At 37.5% G+C, this 22,807-nt stretch overlaps 1 protein-coding gene across 1 annotated transcript in view; it reads right to left on the bottom strand.

Moving 5' to 3' along the window:
* The window catches only part of CDKL5 (cyclin dependent kinase like 5), a 161,986-nt gene that overhangs the window by 36,137 nt on the left and 103,042 nt on the right, over positions 1-22,807 (bottom strand). Inside the window, exons 5-9 of the mRNA XM_008154551.3 lie at positions 13,368-13,504; positions 9,244-9,364; positions 7,405-7,464; positions 4,258-4,348; positions 2,323-2,512 (exon numbers count right to left, since the gene is read on the bottom strand). Coding sequence (XP_008152773.1) covers positions 2,323-2,512; positions 4,258-4,348; positions 7,405-7,464; positions 9,244-9,364; positions 13,368-13,504 — 599 coding nt within the window. The remainder of the gene's footprint in view (positions 1-2,322; positions 2,513-4,257; positions 4,349-7,404; positions 7,465-9,243; positions 9,365-13,367; positions 13,505-22,807) is intronic.

Below are 22,807 nucleotides of genomic sequence, written 5' to 3'. Positions count from 1 at the left end.
GAGCCAGGTTTTAAAAGATAAGAAAAATGTGAGGATGGAGAAAAGTAGGACAGCATCTTCTACACAGAGGAAGTAGAAGAAATGGCATGAGCTGAATTAACTCAGACAGTAAGGCAACAACCTAACAGTGATTTCTGAGGAAAGTGATACTACATGAGGCATTTTAGCAATGGTCATTCTTCTTATTTTAGAAATGAGAAAGGTGATGACCAGAAAGTTCAAATAACTTGTCTGAGACAAGTCACACCATAAAAAAGAAGTAGAACTAGTTTGCCCCCAAGTCTACAGTCCAAACCCACACTCTTCCCAAACCTAGGTACTTCTCTTCAGAGAGGTACAAAGGTTCCTTTGGATGTTGTCAGAGCATTAATTATTAGCCCAGAGACAGAGATACGTGTCTTACTGTGATAAAAGACTATACTGGTATCTTAGTGACTATATTGCTCATGAGGTCTATCTTATACTACCAGATACCCCTTCCCTTTTTTTCCCTCAGGGTAACATTTTCTAAAGGCAATGTGAAAAGACTGAAGTGAAGAGAGAAGGTTGGAGCAATCAGTTTGGGAGCAGCTGCCAATAGTTCAGGTAAAAGGTGCAAGAGCGAAAGCAGCATTCGAGATGGAGAGAAGTTGAATTTGAGCGCTGACAGCACAGATTGGTTCAAGCGCTCATTCAAATACTCAGAGTCCCACTAAATGTGCTGGGCTCTGTGTTAGAGGTTGGAAACAGTGATAAAACATGGTTTCTGCCCTTGGGGAGCTTATAGTCTAAGTGGTTCAGAACTAGACAATTAATAAGTAACAATTAAACAAATACAAATAATACATATCATGAGAAGTGCTATGATGGGAAAAAAGGGTGCTATGGAAGGTAACAGAAAGGAGGTGGCAAAGTGAGAAGGGGTCACACAAGGGAAGGGAAGTGCCTTTACTGGAAGGAGGCGCAAGTCTCAAGTCCAGGAGGTTGGAAAAACCTTGGAACGTTTATGAAAGTCAAAGAAAAAGAAAGGCAAGTGTGGTGACAGTTTGGAGGGAAGGGAATAGAGACCAGTATGAGCTGAGGTCAGGAAGCTAGAAGGGCCTGGATCAGGCAAGGTGTCATAGGCTATGGGAAGGAGCTTGGATGTATTCTCAGCCAAACAGGAATTCATGAATTATGAGTAACTCTATGTCTGAATAGATTTTCATTTCTGCTAGATTGAGGGTGAGTCCTACCCATTGTCATATTGTTAGCATCTAGTATGACAAATGTTTAACAACTGTTGAACTCTGTGCATCCTAATTTATGGTCATAATTTGGCTAATTTTTGGCTTATAAAAACAAAAAAATACAAGGAGAAACTTGCTGGATGTAACAATGATTTGAAAGAGAGAGAGAAAAAAACACAGGAAGGAGATGAGAAACTATGCACTTCTGTTTACCCCTTTCTTTCGCAGTCAGAGTGGGTGCTGTGTTGGACACTCATGTGTGAAGAGGGGTGCTCTTCAAAGTGAAATGAACTGAGGTCCAGAAGCTCAAAGGAAGAAACAAAGTGCTTTGCAGATGTCAAGAAAACATGGTTTGAGAATTATGCATTTAAGAGAGAGAGTGGTGATGAGCTTATTTTATAGTTCCCACAACGGCCACCACCAACTGGCATGCAGGCCCAAACAGGGTAGTCGACAACTAAAAAATGTAACTTGAGTAAGAGAGAAGCAGCCTAGAACTGGCCACTTCCATAAGGTGCTTCTGCAGGCTGGCTGTCCCTCATTTAGGGAAAATTTATGTTTTAAGACCCTTTTTAGTATATTTTCTGAAAAGTTTTACACATTAGCAAGTCTCAAAAAGGCTGCCCAAGACAATACACTAGTTTGAAAAGAAGACAATGTTTCACTGTCAACAGAAATAGCCACAAGAACAGCATCTTTAAATCTGAAGAATGTTAAGTATTCATAGGCTCCCTCAAATCACTACAAATATGTTTGCTCAAATAAGCAACAGCCATTTGTACATTTTTCTCTATCTTTTGGGTATGCTTAATATTTTGGATAAACAAACATTCTGAGATAACCAACGTTTAGAATATAATAATACCCAAACTAGAAAAGACTTTGAAAAATTGGTACATACAAATTAGGAAAAACATAAGCAGCTCCCACTTTCAAATTCAGGCCACTTTTTAAAATTAACAAATACTATATAAGATTCAAAAATAAAATATTATAGTGGGGTTCATAAGCATTGTAATGAGAAAAAGAATAGCTAAGCATCCCACTGTGTAATGAACAATGATTTAGCTATTTCTGAACTAGTTCCATTTTGAGTTTTCGCAAAGCTGCTTACCCGGAGCCCATGGAAACGAGGATTGCTATAGAAGAGCTTCATCTGCTCAGATGGAAGTGGTCCTAGCACCTTCTGAATGGTAAAGAGCTGGTCAATTTCACTTTCTCCGGGAAATAAAGGTTGTCCATCACTAAGCTCCCCAAGAATACAGCCCACTGACCACATATCTACGGATTTTCCATACGGAGCTCTAAAAAGCAAAGGGAGAGATTATCCTGGCAACTGAAGAAATACATTTTAATAATTTCCAAATTATTTTAAACAGATTCATGATTTAAAACACACTTATGTATTTAAGGAATTAAAAAGTGCCATGTGGATAAAAGGGAGGCTAAAAAAGGAATTGTGTATATCCAAGTAAAAATTCAAAACACAAGTGAATAAATCTATGCTAATAAAATCATCAGTTTAATAATAATTTAGATAGCATACAGTAAGTTGAACTTTATTCACATCTGGATGTATTTTGAACATGAATAGCTTAATAAACCTTAATACAGTGCACATGCATGATAACACCTCACTTGGGGAATGAAATGCTCCCAAAAATTTGTTCTAGGCCAGTGAATTTCAACCTTTTTCATCTCATGGCACACACATAAACTAATAAAATTCTGCAGCACACCAAAAATAGATTTTTTGCCAATCTGACAAAAATAGGTATCATTTTGATTTATTTACAAAAAATAAATAATTAGCTACTAATTTTGCTCCAAAGTGACTTTTTAAAAAAACAGGTACTTATACTTGTATATAAGTATTTATGGTACCAAAGATGAACCAGACACAAGATTATTATATGACGTGACCAATGAGAAGCAACTTTATTATATGACCTATATATTTAAGGTTCAAGACTGAGCATTCACAGTAGGTGGCTATTATGTTGGCTGTTGTCATTTTTTTCAATTTGACCATCTAAGGCAGGGTCCTCAAACTTTTTAAACAGGGGGCCAGTTCACTGTCCCTCAGACTGTTGGAGGGCCGGACTATAGTTTAAAAAAAACCTAAGAACAAATTCCTATGCACACTACACATATCTTATTTTGAAGTAAAAAAACAAAATGGCAAAAACACCCGCATGTGCCCCACGGGACGTAGTTTGAGGACGCCTGATCTAAGGGAAAAGAGGTCAGTGCCTCTGATTAAATAATCAGGTATTGCATGTTTTAAAAATTCTTGTGGCACAGTAAATCCAAATTATAATCCCTCTCAAAGAAAATGGACTACGCACCCCAGTGAGTCCAAACAGAGGTACACAGAAGAAACAGACAAAAACAACCTCTGTGGACATCCACATTCTTAATGTGAAAGATTATTAACAAAGATGGTGGCAATAATTCCCCCCATTTTTGTACATCTCTCACTTTGTAATGTGACCCTGCCACTCATCCCATCAATAACTGTAGTTTATTCCTCCATCCTTTGAATCAGGACTTGGCCATGTAATGTACTTTGGCCAATGAGGAAAAAGCCATGCAAACAAAGGGTTGAAAACAACTTCTGGTTTGGGGCTTGCCCTAATGCTGCAGGGAGTTCTGTTATCACACACAGAAACTTGGACTAGCCTACTGGAGAATGAGTCCCCATGGGACAGAGATGGTCTGTCCCAGCTGTGGCCCCATAAACCAACCAGCCTCCAGATGACCTGTCACAGACTGACTATAGTGACATTAGCAACTCCAGTTGAGACCAGCAGAAGAACCATCCAGCCGAACTCAAATTGCTGACTCCCCCAAATCACTGGCACTCAGAATTGAGAGCAAATAAAATGGTATTTTGTTTTATGCCATTAAGTTTTGGGGTGGTTTGTTACAGTGGAATAGGTAACTGGTATTTAATTAACTTGTGTTATTTTCCGTAGATGAACTCAGAGCTAATGATATAGGATCAGCAGATATGCAGATGTCATTCTATTTGGGGAAGATAGCTCACCCAAGTAAGAGTTCTGGGGACCGATACCACCTGGTGGCCACATACTCTGTATAATTAGCATTATTGCCTTCTGACAGATTCCGAGCAAAACCTGAAAGACAACAAAGCCCAAAGATGTAACTTTGAAAAAGAAATAATAATTACACGTTGGCAAAATATTTCAGTGCTAGCAATATTTTAAAGGAACATTGAAAGAACATAATGACTGGTATTGATGGGCTATTTATTAATAGTGTCCTTGTTATTTTAAAAGGTTAGTCCACTGTTCATATGTCAATTAAAAACAAGTATTCACTAAAAAACAAACAAAAAAACAGCCTCCCCTTCTGCCTAAGGAATCCATGTTTTCAAAATCATCACATGTTTTAATATGCATTCAGAGCATATTTTTTAAGTATAAAAAATTCTTTTTATTCTTTAAATATATTTTAAATTAATTTCAGAGAGGAAGGGAGAGGGAAAGAGAGATAGAAACATCAATGATGAGAGAGAATCATTGATCAGCTGCCTCCTGCATGCCCCACACTGGGGATCGAGCCTGCAACCCGGGCATGTGTCCTTGACCAGAACCAAACCCGGGACCCTTCAGTCCGCAGGCTGACGCTCTATCCACTGAGCCAAACCAGCTAGGGCCACAGCATATTTTTAAAAGTTCTCCCAGTAAATACAAACCTTAGGAACAAAATGAAGCCCCACAAATGCCAGAAGTCAAAGCTAAACTAGCGTTTCACAGCAGTCATTATATGCTGCAATGTGGGCCATTCATGGTATTTGTATATCTACTGTTGCTGATCACCTCCAACCATTATAGAAGCAAGTAACAGCTGGCAATGACAGAAACAAAGCAGGCCAAAATTATTTTTATCTCCTAATGTGACTAAGAAGCATATTAGAGGTATCTTAATTACCTTATAAACTCTATTACTATTTTTCCCCAAAGCCATTTCAAGAGGTTTTAGGGTCACAAAATAAACCAGCAGGTAAGTTAATTACCCATCTAACTCACCAAAAGTAATATGGATTTCTTAAAATGGCTATAGAGAACCAGAATATTAAAATTGGGGGTAAAAATTAAGGTGTATATCAGTTTTGAAAATTGAAAATAGTATTTCTTAGAGTGCAACAGTAAAAAAATAAATAAATAAAAACTACAGCAGAAAACAAAACCCTAACTTCAGTTAATTAATACTTCTTTGTAAGACATATTTTGAAGGAATATTCAAAATTTTTGTAAATGGGGTTCTTCCAGCTAAACAAAGGAGCTGCATGCTCTGGGAGGGAAAGCAATTAGGAAGTCCTCATAGGGGATGTGCACGGCACAGTAGTGCTGTCATGCTGAATTTCTGGACCACTTAAAATGGTCTTTTCTTTAGACCATTGATGCTAGACTAGGGATACTCTTTTCTTATTACTAACGATTCTACAGGCATCTTTTATAACTTGCTTAACAAATTTCAGTAACTGGAGTTTAAGAAGATCACCAACCCCGTAGTTCATGGATACACAGTAAAGGGTCTAGGAGCTGCACAAAGTCTCAGTACTTGGTGGTTATCACAATTATGGGTAGGAAGTAAAAAGCCATGATCAAAATCTTTTAAATATAGTATTCAGTATTTCCTTTTTATTCTACTAAGCACATCTTAAGATGTGTAGGATACATCAGGACTCTTCTCTGCAATATTCCTTGTTATATAGTATGAAGAAAATTAAGTTCTATAAAATGTTTTTCTCAGGGAAGCAGGTTCAAAATATTCAAAATCTTGGAAAATATTGGATAAAAACAGTTATACATGCTTCCAATTGCTACACTGAACAAAATTGGTCATTCTAAAGTGATTTCTTGGAATGTTTCTATGTCTCACTTGTGTGTTCCATCTCCTAAGTACTAATCTAACTTTTGTTTACAAAAAGAAATGACTTCTCATTTATATGTGGAGGTTTATATTGTATGTGATTATATTTGAATATCTGAAAAAATGACATTTTTAGAAAGTTATTTTTCAATATATGGATTAGACAAAACTATAATTTACAAAAGTGATTCATGCCTTAAATACCCTATATTTTTAATACAGAGTTTTATACACAGGAAACAATATAGAATTTTCTACTAGAAAAAATACAACTTGAAAACTTCATTATACACTCAACCAGAAGCTGGAGTATTACAACCAGAAGCTGGAGTATTACACATTAATTACTAATCTCATGCACTGAGCATTTAAAGAGACTAGAACTGTTCTAAAACTGTCTTTTGATCTTACAGATATATAACATTTGCATTCACACCATACACATGTGTGTATTTACATAGGCACATTTTCAGTGTTTATGATTACGACTAAAACAATTTCTATCAACATTTAAAATATTTTTAAAAAAATTTTATTCTACTCAAACCAGAGGATATTTCCTAGAAAACTCTTTCAGGGGTCATTAACTGCCTGACTTATGGATATATGCACATGCATGCATTTGAATACTAATGAAATAACTACTGCATGATGAATTTTTTTAAATAGTAGACAATACTATGTAGAGCAAAGACAGAGAGTAATACTCTTCCTGCAATCAATTTTTCAACATATGACCAAATAAAATGTTCCTCTGCTACTTTAAGTCAAAACATAAAAAAATACTTTTAATATGCTTGTGAAAACTTCCTATGTGTTACATTAACTCAATTTTGTATAGTAGTCTCCCCTTATCACAGGGGCTACATTCCAAGACATACACCCCCTCTCCCTGTGGATGCCTAAAACCACAGATAACACCAAACCCTGTATCTGCTGTTTTTTTCCTACACATACATACTTTTTCACTTAAAAGAAGCTTATCTTGCACTTTGGGGCCATTATTAGTAAAATAAGGGTTACTTGAACACAAGTACTGGTGTACTGAGATAGTCGATCTGATAACTGAGACAGATACTGTGATTCAATCCCAGAAGAGAGCAGAAAGTGTGAGATTTCATCACACTACTCAGGGTGACACACAATTTAAAACTTATGAATTCATTATTTCTAGAATTTTCCATTTAATATTTTCTGATCTCGGCTGACTGTGTGCAAATGAAACCACAGAAAGTGAAACTGCAGATAAGGGAGAACTACTGTACTTACAGGGCTCAATTTCTTTTCAACTTACCAAAGTCACACAGCTTTAAAACATCATTGTGGCTGATTAAGAGATTTTCTGGCTTTATATCTGGAGCATCAAGATTAAAAAACAATGATTAAAAAATGTCCCATGTACTGCTGATTGATGCCATAGAACACTATAATAGCACCTAACTAGAAATATCCAATGTGATTTGAATAGAAACCTGTGGCAATGAAAAGCAGAGCAACACATTTTATGCTGGTACATAAAAGTTCCATTAATTTCTTTTTGAGGAACATGCAGACCACAATTTCAAAAATATTTTCCCCTTAAATCTTAAAGACATTAATTGCATTTCTGAAAGGAATTTAAGAATTATTGAATCTAGACAAACACATTTTAAGGAACTATTTTTACTTTTTGAAAGCAAATACCTAGCATTATATTTACTAGAGGAAAAAATACATATAAGATACATATTCTGTTAAGATTTTTCTGTGTAGTTTCTATATTTATATATCTCTTTAGCTTTTCTATGTGGCTCACAATTATAAATCTCTAATGCTAAATGAAGCTATATTGAATGTGTCAAAATAAGATTTCTCATTTTTTCCATGGATCTTTTGAGGCTGTGGTGAGAGTTGAGGAGTAGAAATACACAGAAAATGCAAATTAATATCCTCCTTGGAAGGCATCTCACAATAACATTTTTAGAGAACCCATCATCTACCATACGGTAGAGGTGAAAATGGAGAAAGGGGAGGGGTAGAAATAAAATCTGTAGATTTCAGAATCATGGTTTCTATTGCTAATTCCCAACTATTGATTCACTATACACTTAACCAAATCATTGTAACACTATGTAAATGCAGCCAAATCAGTTCATTATTAATAGCCTCAAACTTAAAGTATAGACTGTTTTACCCTAGACACTAGATTTCCAGCTGGAGGAGGTCTATCCATGCCATCCTTGATAAAATAACTACTATGAAAGTCAAATGCAAGAGAAATATCAACTGTTTCTAGAAATAATAGGACTCAGCATTCTTCCCAAAGTAACTTTAAAGTGAGATTATCTTTAAAGTGATATCCTTGTGTCTCTATATAGGTAAATTAAAATGTAGTATTCACTTATTTGACAATTCAAAGACAAGAATTATATATATAACAACATTTTCTGACAAACATCTTTTAGCTTCATTATTGTATCAGTTTATGTCCCATGACTGTAAAACTCTGGAATGCAAGAGAGATTATCATTATAAATGGCTTAGAGTTAAAGACGGTGCAATTCATGGCAATAAAGGATAAAATAAAACAGTTTATGAAAGTATAATCATGGCCTTTATGTCAGGTTGGTCATGTATGTGACCTGCAACAATGGGCAGTTTTCAGTAACAGGTAAGGAAACTTAGGAGGTAAAGTTACAGATTGGAGATCTTAGTCTCTAAGGGAATAAGCAATGACTGTCAATGCTATTGGGAGCGGGGTGGTGTAGGGAGGAGCCTGCAACTGAGGCATGTACCCTTGACCAGATTGAACCCAGGACTCTTTTTTGCAGGCCGATGCTCTATGCACTGAGCCAAACCGGCTAGGGCCTGTTGAGTTCTTTATAACACTAGGTGTTTCTAGAGTTGAGAGTAAATACGGTTATACAAACACATAGATCTCACCATAATATCCAAGAAAATTTGCCGTCCATCCTTTTTGTGATACAAAACGAGACTTAGAAGGTAAACAAGGTCTCATATCCTGTACTTTCAAAATGAATTTAATTTAAATGGAATGTCAGTGTCTTTGGAAATATTATGATAGTAATATGTGAAGTATTTTACTGTTAACTTTGACGTTTGAACTTTTCTATTTCAAAAATTCCATACTTACCCCTATGAACAATATCATTCTTATGGCACCAGTGAATAGCTTTGATTAGCTGATAGATATAACTTTTTACTTTTTCAGGTGGAACTCCATTTGGCATTTCTTCCAGCAACTCAAGCATATTCTAAAAATTAAATAGGGAGCCATTAATCTCCAAAATTAGGTAGTCAATAAATTATATATTAATAATTTTAAAAAGCACCTTGGATGATAACTCATCCAATATACAGCCTGCATTTTTAAAATTTTTGCTTTTCATCTATAACCTTTTTCATGTTGAGGTAGGATATTGTATTAAATCAAGGTTCTTTTTAAAGAGAATTTCCTACTCCCCAGTGCTGTCCCAAATAATAATCTTTCACTCTCCCTAAAAACTTTCAGGCATAATTTTAGCAGTTTTCAATGGAAAAGCAATAATACAAAGTAGAGATAAGACAGTGCAATGTATAAAAATGAGGGAAGTCACTTTAATAGTGCATTGTTCATCTTTAATATAACTTTGCAATAAAATCAAGCCTTGAAAATATTCCTGGGAGACCTGGAAAATATTCTTAAAAGAAATAATCCCTAAGATTAGTAGCAATCAATAAAATCAGTGTAAAAAATAAAACAGTCTAGAAAATACTGCTGAAATAAAAATTCCCAGACTCCAAACAAATCAATATTGAAAATTTCAGAATGGAATGACCATTCTAAAATTCATGGAAGTTTTTCATGAAGTACAAACTCTAGTTAACCAGTCTCACTGAATTTCCAGATTAACCAAACATTCTTCATTTCCTCTGAAAAGTACAAGACTAAGGCCCATAGCACCACTGACATTTACTGTTTGTAGATGACCATCTAGGACAGCAGTTCTCAAAGTGTGATCTGTGGATCTCTGGAGGCAGTTCTCAGACTATGAGGAGGGCTGATGAAGTCAAAACTATAGTCATAATAACACTCAGCCTTTTTCACTGTGCTGACATTTACACTTATGGATAAAGTGGTAGCACTTAACATGAATCAAGGCTTTTGATTCTTCAATGCCACACCCTTGCAGTTAGAAAACAAACCAGTTTTCGTTAAGGATGTATTTGATGAAGCAGTGCATGTCTTATTAAATTTTAATTCTCAAGTACATGTATTTTTAGGAACCTACACAATAAAATGAGGAATACATGCATAATGGGTTTATTATTGTTATTTAAATAGATTAATATTGTTATATTGTTCCGTTTTGACTTCTAAAAGAAAAATAGTAACAGATAAAACCTACATAAATAAAAAGCTCTTACTAGTAGGGTTCCCAATAATGTTTAGAAGTGTAAAGGAGTCCTAAGACCAAAAAGTTAGAAAAGTGCTGTTCTCATACAACATGACAACTTCGTTCTCACCTATGTTAGTACCTAAAGAAAATTAAGACTGGAGAGGTTTATGTTTGCTTTAGGTCAGTTACCAGGTGCTTTCTATGGCACAAATGACCAGTCAAGTTGTATACATTTAAACAGTCAGTTTTGGTTTACAATACAGCCATACCTATTTCTAACAGATGCACTTGTTATTTTAATATAACTAAATATCATATAAACTAATGAAATAATGTTTTTTAAAAAGGGAGTTGTTGTTTATAAGAAATTAAGTTTCATACTTTGGAAAGATTTAATAAAGGAAAGCCATCAAACATACTGCCCTCTAATCAAATGTGAGTACAACGACCATAAAACAATGGCAAGGACAGGGGTGGTGGCGGTGATCAGAATTCTGCACTGAGATTGCTTTGTAATGTTTTTAAGCTTTTGCCTCACTTTAAAGAAGCTGGCACAGAATATCATACCTGATGCATTACGTGTATGATGTATGTAAGAAAGACCCATCAGAACACCAATCAGAAGATCAGTACTCAAAAGGCCTTGACCCTACCTCTGAAGGACGGTAAATCTATACTTATTTAAGTTAAAAGAAAATGTTTCAAGTATGTATACACCATTTTAAAAATGCTTCTCCACTTGAATTGCCTTTTTCAATTAACAAATGCATAGGAGGTCCCAAATGCACAGGAGGAATAAGAGGGCTTTGTAATAGAGCAAATAAATTGTCTCATTTCATATTCGACTCTAAATCCCTCAGTGGCGGAGAGGAATTCATTCTTCTCTCATTCCACAGTAATACAATTTGTAAGTGGCTGCACAGGTGGCCAGAATGAACAGTATACGTATTTCTCCGCTGCCTCACAGCTAGTGGGGCCATGCAACTAAGTCCTGGCCAATGGGATGTGATAGCTGGAGCTCTATCTTGACTGTGAGGACAAGGGTCACATCTCAGGGGTGGTGAGCAGAAAGGCAGAAGCAGCCTGGAATTCCTATGGCTGTGGAGTTCCCATACCAGCCCTATACTGCCCACCTTTGCATCTGTGCATGAAAAAGAAATTTCTGTTTTCTTTTAGCTCCTGTGGTCCTGCATCTATTATAATCCCCTACCCCTAGAGCATCCTTCTCCTTGCTCTCTTGAGATTCCTCAATCGTTAGGCACTGCCACTGACGGAGTGGTGTGATGGTCACCTTCCACTGAAAAAACATAGGATCAGGGCAAGAATACAAGACTTGAGGTCAGGAAACTGGAGTTCTGGTAGAGTTCGGCCTCTTACCAGCAGACAGACCTCAGATATGACAGATTATCTGAAATAAAGAGGTGATTTCTGCATTTATTCCTACTAAACTGTTATTAATTGTGAACAATCACCATGAGTAGAACAGAAAAAAAGGATAAACTGAAATAGATGTCAGAATTTTATCATTTGGCAGTGAAAACTGCAAATGGCGTGATTATTTTTGACAACTGTAAAATAATTTAAACAACATCTGCTTTTACAGCAATCCTTTTTGTATGACTTTAAAAAATATATCAAATTTCAGTTTTATTTTGGTGGGGAAGGTCTAGGAAAATAACTAAATTGACACAGAAAAAGAAAACCTAAAACAAATTTTAGAAATAAACCATAAAGCAGTGTTTAAAACAACAAAAAGCCCTGTAACTTTTCAACTGCTGCTTATAATGAAGTGACTATGTATATTTTTTAATTAGTAAGAGAGTTTGTAAAATCTGAATTAATTCAAAAGCCACATCACTGGTCGGCCGTCTCAGCAACACTGCTTTCCGTTTCCTGATGATGGTGGTGGTGGTGATACTCAGTCATTTGTGCCGTAGAAAGTACCTGGGAACTGACCTAAAGCAAACAAACCCCTCCAGTCCTAATCTTCAGATAATAATATAGGAAATCAGCAGAGTCACCTATTTAATAATCAAGGAAATCTTTAAAGTTCCGTCTGTCTCCTGTTTATTTTCCTCTTGTTAAAGCACTGATTTAAGTTCCTGACAATAAGCAACTGCCATAGGTCAACTACTGTCCAAGAAAATCATAGGCACATAAAATGGATTACTATAGCGTACATTTGCCCTTAGGTGCCATCATTAAAACTGTCACTAATAATTAACATTTTTTAAACGTATACTAAAACAAAACACTCAGACAACTTAAACAATGTGTGATTTTCTTTTCCCCCATGTTTCCAATTCCTTTATCTGTAGTCTCACCTACCTTCTCAAGCCTACCTTATGCCTCCTGGCACATCTTCTTCCCTCAAATATAGCCAAAGCACTGACAATTCACAAGAGGCTGCTTCATGAGCCCACCCATTCACCAACCTTAGGTCTGATTCAGACACCCATCCTATGCTTGTGAGGTATCTTACACGTACCTCACCCATCCTGTACCATTGCTGCCCATTTATTTGTCTCCCTCAGCAGCCTCGCTTAGGTTTAATTAAAATAAACCAAGTCTAAAAATTACTTGTTGAACACGGATTCTCAGACTTTAGAAGCCAAGCCAATACACTGTTTAAACTTAAAATTTTATCTATACAGTGAAATTGTATAAAATCCGTCAATATATTTCAGGACTTCTCTAATGATTATGGGTAATACTTGCCATTTTGAAAGTCCTTGGATTAGGAGGACATTGACAAATCATACTAGATAATGATTTTTGAATGGTATCAAAAATCATTATACCATTTCTTGAATGGTATCAGAAATAGCCCTAAGTAAAAGAATCAGACAAATATCCACAGCATCGATTAGTGACTTACTTTTTCCACATACTCAAACACCAAGTATAATTTCCCCCTCCGACGAAAGGCTTCTTTCAGCTCCACAATGTTTTCCTGTTTGAGAGTACGAAGCATTTTAAGCTCTCGTAAGGTCGTTTCCTTGACCTCTTCATTTTCTGGAATGTAAACATGGTGAATAGAGTAAATTAAAGCTTTCAAACTACTCTTCAAAAAATTCTAAGGACACTGAAAACATACTAATTTCACTTTCCACTTTGAGTACTTCTGCATAAGAAGTCTAAGGATGACACATTAAATATAACCTTTTTTTGTTCAAAGGATCAAGAGTAAGAAACTTCAAGAAAAGGCTTACTTAACCAGCACGAACCTAATTTTCTGCTTGAATGTTCTTAACCTTCTTATTGTAAAGTGTATGTGTAAAACACAGAGTTCCACATATGAATCCATTGTCAGTTTAACACTACATTCTGAAGAAGGAGTTTAATATGGTAAAAAGAAATCAACTGTATCATTGTGCAGAGGACCCTCTATGAAGCATCTGTAGCGGTTAATGCTTTTAAGTTTGGCCTGAAGCTTTGGCTTAAAAGAGCATTTTGCTCCTCAGGCTGCATGTGAGTCACCTCAGTGAGCAGAGGCCAAGTGCCAGGTACCCACAATGCAGAGCACAGTCAAGTTGCAGGGAATTCTAAATGTGCCTGATCTTCTCTGGAACAGCAGCTGCTGTAGGTTCCTACTGTCCTCTTGTGACATGTCCATCTGTCCATCCCAAATGGTGTAGCTGTACTGAGGTGGAGAACTTATGCTGAACCAACATCCCCTTCCATATCATCATCAACTCAGGATCTCCCCCACAGACAAGGAGGAAGGACAGAAGTCACATTAACTTGAATGGATTCATGAACAGCGGGAGTGCGGAAGGTAATGTTTCATTTTACATGAGTTTTTATGATTTAGCTGGGCAATTCTAACCACCATGTTTATGTATGTATACACAAGGATACAGGTTCATAATTCCTTATCTGCAATTCCAAGAATCCAAAAACCAGTCTAAAAACTGAACAATTTCTAAGTTTATGGAAAATCTCTTTAAAGGCAAAATCTGAACTGACACGAGACCACTTATAGCCTTTGTGTATGCATCCCACTTACTATGAATAGTCTTATGCTGTGCTTTAGAAATAGTACCTGATTACAGGGTATGAAAGTAGCATGCTGTATTTTCATTTTAAAATCCAAACCTTATAAATTCCAAAACACATCTGTCCCCCATGGTTTTGGGTAAGGGTCAGAATCCCAGCTTGAGAGTCTAAGTTGTGTGATCCTCAGGTTCAGGCATGTCTGGGGGTGGGGTGAAGGAGAAAATGGCATTTGGAGATAGGAGTGAGAAAGATTAAGGTACCTTCTAGGAAGAAATACTTCCTAAGCAAGATACACAGGAGGAAAAGCCTGAAGGGGCCAAAGGTGGGGGGGTGGGGGGGATTGTAAATGCAGTGCCAGGAGTACTTCTCAGATTATTTTATTTTTTTAAAATAATTATTGTTGAAAGTATAACATATGTCCCCCCTTTTCCCTCATTGACCTCCTCCAGCCCACCCTTCTCCCCGCTCAGATTATTTTCTATCCCAACTCCCTGTCAAATTGAGTGTAAAGAAAGGAGAACTGTTGACACAAATGAAAAGATTTCCCCTACTTCAGCAAGAACATTGTTGGAGAAGGCTGGAACTCAGGTTAGGAAAGGGCAGAGAGAGACACTGCCTATCAGAAGGAAGGCAAGGACTAGCAGCAGCTAAGGTCAACAGTGGCTTAGGCAGTGAAGCAACCCAGCCCACATCAGGGGTACTCACAGGGCCCACATTAGTGGAAATGAGCATGACACAGTGGGGCCACCTGGTGAGTAGGGAGGAAACATGTGTGATGTGATGGGGGGGTGGGACTTCTCAAAGCGGCTTAGAGGATAGGGGCAGGGGCTGGAGGGACAGACACAGTGGTCCAGCTGTTCTTCTAGTTGGAGCTGAGCCAGCGAAGGGTGTTTTGTGACTGCTGGAACTGCTAAAGCCTAGGGAAGAATAAAATCCTTTAGTCTTATGAAGAGGGCTTAACCTGCTTCTCTGCTATCCCATCTGAGTTACTCTCAAGGTTGGGGCAATCAGACTAAAATTCACCTATCTCTAAGACAGTGGTCGGCAAACCGCGGCTCGTGAGCCACATGCGGCTCTTTGGCCCCTTGAGTGCGGCTCTTCTACAAAATATCACGTGTGGGCGCGCACGTAGAGTGCGATTGAAACTTCATGGCCCATGTGCAGAAATCGGTTTTCGGCCTGGGCGAGTCTATTTTGAAGAAGTGGCGTTAGAACACTCAAGGTGCCAGAGCCACATGTGGCTCACGAGCCGCGGTTTGCTGACCACTGCTCTAAGATACACAGGTCTTAGTAAGAAGCAACTGATCTTGATTCAGCAAAAGATACATATATCGATGACTCAAGACCTGGTTCCTGCTTACTTTTCTATTCTCATCTCATGCCCTCCTTCCCCACCTCTCTCCCATTAGTCTTTCAGTTCCTAAAACAGCCTCAAACTTTATTTTTCAATGTTAGGACCTTTGAACTTATTCCCTCTGCCTAGAACTCTCATTCTACTCCATGGCTGGTTCCTTCAGGTTTTAGTTTAGATGTTACTACTCAGGAGCCTGCCCAGAGCACTAAAGCAAATCAGGCCTCCATCCCCATTATTCCTTATCAATACTCTGAACACTTCTTTAAGACCTTCACACCATCTTTATGTGTTTGTTTGCTTGCTGGTTTACCATCTGTGTGGCCACCCCTGCAAACCAAGAGTGCTAGGAGGATAAGCCTTAGTTCTTCTGTCTAACCATATGTATCCAACAACCTAGGACTGTACCTGTCACAAAGAGGGGATCAATGAATATTTCCTACAGGAATGCTTCCACTGGTACCATGAGGAAATCTTTGTTCATATATGGCTTGCTCCTATTCCCTTAAGACATAGGCAGCTGAAATTCAAGACCTAGATTTTGTATGTTTTAACCAACTAACACCGTGAGATGTGACTTTGAACAAGCCACAACTTCTCATTCATAAAATAAATAAACGGGCCCACCGACACACAAATCCTAAAAAACCCCATGGGCTTTTCTAAATCTAATAATCTATGATTTCTTTTCATTAAAATCTCATTGATTATGAGCCTAAACCTCATTGAATTTTAGTTCTGTTATATATACATCATTCAAATCTATGCTAACTCCACTTAAGAATGGTGATAGAGAGAGGAGAAAGAAATCTTCCAAAAGCAGCTCACAAAATCACTTAGTATGTAGTGCCCAAACCACGTCATCCGATCAGCCTATTTTTTTCAGGAAATGAAGGCTTCTCTAATTTACACCAGTAAAAGGTATTAAAAGTCGAGGCAAGCATTTTGGCACTATGATTGTAATAAATGGGAATGGGCAGGAAGTGGAATTATTAATTTCCTAAGTGCAAGGAAAATATACACTCTTCATTACTAGGTATAACCTATCATTTTTGTTTCTCTGAGTACTTTAAAGATTCCTGGCCTCCCCTGGACTTTAGATGAAAATTGGGGCACCAAACAATCAGATGATGGAGAAAAAGAAAGCACATTCCACTTATGTATGCTTCTCTCCCCAGAGGTTCAGGAAGGAGCCACGTTCTTCAGTGAGGCTGTTTTTTTTAAAGGTGGTAGCAGAACCCACTGAAATGAGCACAAAAACGCCTTCTACTTGACAGAACCCCATGGATTCTTTATTGAGGCCAGTCTCCTCCAGTTTACAAGTGAAAAAAAAAAAAAAACACGAGTTGAGAAAGAACTTTCTCAGGGTGAGTGAAGAGAATGTCACACCGAATAGAACACAGGCAACATGGTGGAAAGCAGTGAGCAAGCTTTGGAGAATGAGTTGGAACAGCCAGGTTCGGATCTAGGCCATGCTACTGCTCAGCTCAACAAAGACCCTGGGGTCTGCATCTTACTCTCAGTTAACCACATACTAGCTATACAGCTTTGGGCCTTCAGTTCCTGGGTTGTAAATTGGGGTTGGGGTTCTATTAAATGTTTCAGAAGGTCCTTCCAGCTCTAGGAGCCGATACTTCCATGCAATTTCTGCTGCTGTACATGATGATGGACTTGGATACCAGTTACTACTGAGGGTGTCGAGCTTAGTACAGACAGCAATTCTGACAAAGTTATATAAATTCTCAGTAGTGACTAAATGGCAGAGTAGAAAAATGACGTTAATTTAAAAAATAAATAAACAAAAATAAGCAACCTAGGCACTTTCCTGACTAGGAATCAAACCATCACCTCCTAGTTCATGGGTTGACGCTCAACTACTGAACCACACCAGCCAGGCAGTAAAAGAACATTTTTAAGAAAAAAAATCACTCCTAACCGGTTTGGCTCAGAGATAGAGCATCAGCCCACAGACTAAAGGGTCCCAGGTTCAATTCCGGTCAAGGGCACGTACCTTGGTTATAGGCTCAATCCCTGATCCTGGTAGGGGAACGTGTGGGAGGCAACCAATCAATGTGTGTGTCTCACATCAATATTTCTCTTGCAACCAATCAATGTATCTCTCTCACATCAATATTTCTCTCTCTGTCTCTTCCCCTCCCTTCCACTCTCTCTAAAAGTCAATGGAAATATATCCTTGGGTGAGGATTAACAAAAAGAAGAAGAAAGATCACAGGAGCAAAAGAAATGCAAAGATAAGTGATGAAAAGAGAAAAATCTAAAGATGAGCTGAATCCCTATTGTAACTCTATTTTTAAAGAACTGTGGGCTTGGAAAAGAAATCCAGAAATAGCTGTAACCTACTTTTTGAAATCACAACCCTGACATTCTTGTATAACCAAAGAGCCCCCTGCCCCCAATGGAACTTTAAACAGGTATGCTGGGGTGGGGAAATTCAACCCATCTTTGTATAAAACTAAAAGGATACCATGTTTGAGTCTGGTTGCCCTGACTAAAGAAGGAACATCAATAGGAGGACAATTAACATGGCCCGGAGGGCTTGAATAGTGGTGCTGTCATATATACCACAAAAGATGAGAACTCTTAAATCTTCTGAGATGAAGGCCAGGTAAAGCACAATGAAACTTTATTAAATTATGAAAGGTGCAAAATGTTCACAAATCCTAGAAGAATCCCTGAAGTTTGAAAGAGATCTATTTTGGACAGTAAAAACAAGTGTGGTGAAATAATGACTAGCAGAATGCTCAAGCTTAGTTAACTGAATTATCTGTTTAACCAGAGCTTTGAACATTAGTTTCAAGGCCTCTCTTATCAAGAAATAAAGTTCTTGCCCACCCGGCTTGGCTCAGTGGTTGAGTGTTGGACTATGAACCAGGAGGTCATGGTTTGATTCCTGGTCAGAGCATGTACCAGGATTGTGGGGTTTGATCCCCAGTGTGGGGCATGCAGGAGGCAGGTGATCATTGATTCTCTCTCATCATTGATGTTTCTATCTCTCTCTTCCTCTCTGAAATCAATAAAAATATATTTTAAACAAAAAGAAATCAAGTTCTTGAATTTAAGGAGCAGAGATGATGAATTCTTGTTTTGTACCATTATACAAAACTAAAGGGCCAATGCACAAAATTCGTGCAAGGGGCTCAGCCCTTGAAACCCCGTCTGCCTCAGCCCTCGCAGCCTCGGCCAGCCCTCGCAGCCCCTTGCAGCCCAGGCTTTATTCGGAAGGTCGTCCGGAAGGATGTCTGGTTGTTGTTAGCATATTAGCTCTTTATTATATAGGATGAGTCCAGAGTTCCTTGACCCAGAGATCAGGACAGAGCTTTCTAGTGTTGGGGTAAAAATAAGAATGAAATAAACTGGAATAAAAAATGGATGATCAATTAAGTATTTTCTCATGATTAAGAAGAATAAATATGTGCATTCCAAGAGAAAACTATTTACCTACAGAAAACAAAAGCAGCAGCAGGATATGAATGTGAGCAATTTTATTTGGTATAAAAGCAGAGACTCAACCTAAATTCCATCTGAATTGAAGACTGCAACACAGCTCCCTGAGAGTCAGTCCCCTTGCTATGTGACAAGTGGAGAGGATTCCTCCTCACTCCATTACCTGTACATTCAGAGAAACACTGAAAAGTACAAAGCAAAAGTTGTCACATCAGAAGGTCGAAATGTATATATCGAAAATAAATTCTAGACCACAGGATCTCAAGTAAAGACTGAACAGACAGTGTTTTTAATTCTTGCTGGTCCAAAGCTATCTAGTCTAAATTAGTTGCTCTTGGATTATGTAACAAATCAAGGATGTCAGACACCTGTATGTGTGTGTGTGAGAATGATAATCCAATATTGATAGAATATTATCACCTGAACATCAAATATCGTTGTACAAGACTGGACTTATAGGAAGGGTAGGAAAATTTGGTTAATTTTATCCTTATACATAGTCTGAAAAGTACCTTTTAACTAAATCATCTTTAGTATCTTTTTGGTCTGTGGTCATTTTTCTCTTCTCAGAAAAATCCAAATACTGAGCAGAACTAATTCTATAGAGAATTCTGGTTGGTTAAGTGTTTATAACTTAATGTTTCTCTGTGGAAACTTACATTAACAGACAAATTTCTAATACTATCATTCAGGATATGATTAAGAATTCATTATCTGAGACTCCACATTTATGATGATGTAAAAAGAAGCAAACATCATCAAAACAAGAAAATATTAACTAATGAAGTGATCGCAGATAAAAATGCCATCACTCAAATATTCCTCCCATTTTTTCTTTTTAAATATAGTTTTATTGATTTCAGAGAGGAAAGGAGATGGGGAGAGAGATAGAAACACCAATGATGAGAGAAAATCATTGAGTGGCTGCCTCCTGCACACCCCACACTGGGGATTGAGCCAGCAACCCGGGCATGTACCCTGACCAGGAATCGAACCATGACCTCCTGGTTCATACATAGGTCGACACTCAACCACTGATCCATATGGCCAAGCCATTCCTCCCTTTTAACAGGAGTTTTTGACCCCCACGCAGCATGTCAAAGCTTTTCAGGAGAAATCATAGGCAAAGATAACTGGTAAATGATATAATAGAGTTATATCAGGATAAAAAACTGATAAGGATGATGACAGAAAGATGAGAACATACAAAAATGAAGAGAATACTGAGAAGTCTTTCATTGACTTACCATTCAATTTTACTGTAAAAATTACCCCTCCCCCTAAAAGAGAACAACACTTGATCCTTTCTCCTAAGAAATAGTACATCATTGCTATTATAACCTAAATTGTGTTAACTATAAGATAAAGTAAATGTATTTTTGTAATTTTAGCTTCTTTTTCATAATCTAACCTTATGAAAGTTATGTTTATTTACTATGACATTTTGGTTCCCATTTTACATAATGATCTACTGTTCCGGGATAATAAGGACTTCTTGAAATAAATAGTGGTGTATCTTAAAATGTAGTTTTGAAAGATTTTATACAAATTTGTGGATATACAGATATTTAACAAGAAGTATAGTCATAATCCTTTTATTTTTAATCCTCATTCGAGGATATGTTTTTATTGATTTTAAAGAGAGAGAGGAGGGGGAGAGAGAAACACTGATGTAAGAAAGAAGCATCAATCAGTTGCCTCCTGTACCCACCTTATTGGGAATTGAACCTGAAACCCAGGTGTATTCCCTGGCCAGGAATTGAACCCACAACCTTTTGGTGTATGGATGCTGTTCCAACCAACTAAGCCATCCGGCAAGGGCCATAGTCATAATCTTTTGAAGTTTAACAGAAGGTAATATAATATGCTCTCATAAAATATCTCTTGATATCATCAGCATGAGAATACTTGATTAGCTTGAGCGTGGGTCAGATCAAGTTCAGATACAGTTATGGTTTAACAAGATTTTTACAAGGTTATTTCATTATCTTCAAAAAGATTTAATATTGGATTTAGAAAAGACACTATGATAATATCAGGAGAATATTTTGAATAACTAATAAAAGAGATTAATGAGAACTATATGACAATAAGCATAGTATTATGAAACTCTATTTTTATTATAATTGGTCTTACTAAAATTTAAGATGATAAACTGTTTCAGAATATAGTGGTTCACAGAGGGGTTGAATGGACATCCTCACCTGTACTAGACTATCTATGTACAATTCACACTCCAAAAATGTTGTTTACCACACACATTCCACTACTTTCCATTAAGCAACATACTACTCTGGCAAGAGGAAAAGGGTAAAGACAGAAAAGAGAATATGAGCCCAGCCGGTGTGACTCAGTGGTTGACTGTTGGCTCATGTACCAGGAGGTCACAGTTTGATTCCTAGTCAGGGCACATGCCCAGGTTGTGGGCTCCATCCCCAATAGGGTTCCTTCAGGAGGCAGCCAATTGATGTTTATATCTCTCTGTCCTTCCCCTTTCCTTTCTCTAAAATCAATAGAAAAATTAGAATGCTATATTTTAAAAAAACAGAGTATGAGATCTACACTAGGGAGAACTGGAAATAGTAGGCAAGTGTGCCTAAAATAGGACTGAACTAAAAAGTTACAAATAATTGTATATGTCTTCAGATTCTATCATAGAAATGTTTAGGAAGTATCCCTCAAGAAGTATGTATAGGTGTACCTACCAAGGTGTCCATCTACAAAATGAATGGTATATGGAGCAAGAGCAGAGCAGACTTTCTGGACCCCTCTGACAATCCAATATGGAGTCGGCCATGACAGTTATGTCAAGTGCTATGTCAAGGCTGAGGTAGTGGGGTGTGCTGCCACTGTAGCCACCTAGTTTAAGACCTCTACCCACCTCTCTACCTGCAGACACTGCCAGTGATTAGTACTTTGCTCTGGACATTTGATCTGCTCGCTTCTATCAAGTAAGCTTCCCCTCTCTGTGTGTAACCTGCGTGTGACTCTATTGGCTTATTGGGGCAGTCTCCCCTAATAAACCTGGTATTGTGGAAAGACACAATATGTGTAACTCCTTTCGAGGATGCTCCCAACAGTGGGTAATAAGGTTGCATGCCTGAGGTATGGTAACTGATAATGGCCTCAGAGAGATGAAGGCAGGGTTGGATTCATGTTTTGTCAGCTCAGTGAAATAAGGGCTGATCAAATGTTTCCTATAATGTCTACACTATTCATGCATTCCCAGGACACCACAGCTAAAAACAACCTTGTCTCAAAATTATACAAATTCATTCAAGCACTGACTGCTTTCTACTCTGTTTAACTATTTATAAACAGGTCTTGAGAATTGGTATGCAGAGGATACAGGTTGTAAAGAAAATAGTACTTAGTTTTTTTAAAAAAGCAATGACATACATGTCCTAGATTATACTGCTTTTCAAAAATTTGATGACAAATAGTATTTTTTGGTGGTAACTGATGCTTGACGATGTGCCTTACAAGATGAATGCACAGCCAGA

The sequence above is a fragment of the Eptesicus fuscus genome, chromosome 1 (assembly GCF_027574615.1).
Source record: "Eptesicus fuscus isolate TK198812 chromosome 1, DD_ASM_mEF_20220401, whole genome shotgun sequence".
Lineage (NCBI taxonomy): Eukaryota > Metazoa > Chordata > Mammalia > Chiroptera > Vespertilionidae > Eptesicus > Eptesicus fuscus.
Note: the sequence above shows the minus strand (reverse complement) of the source record. Positions and strands in the feature narration are given on the sequence as shown.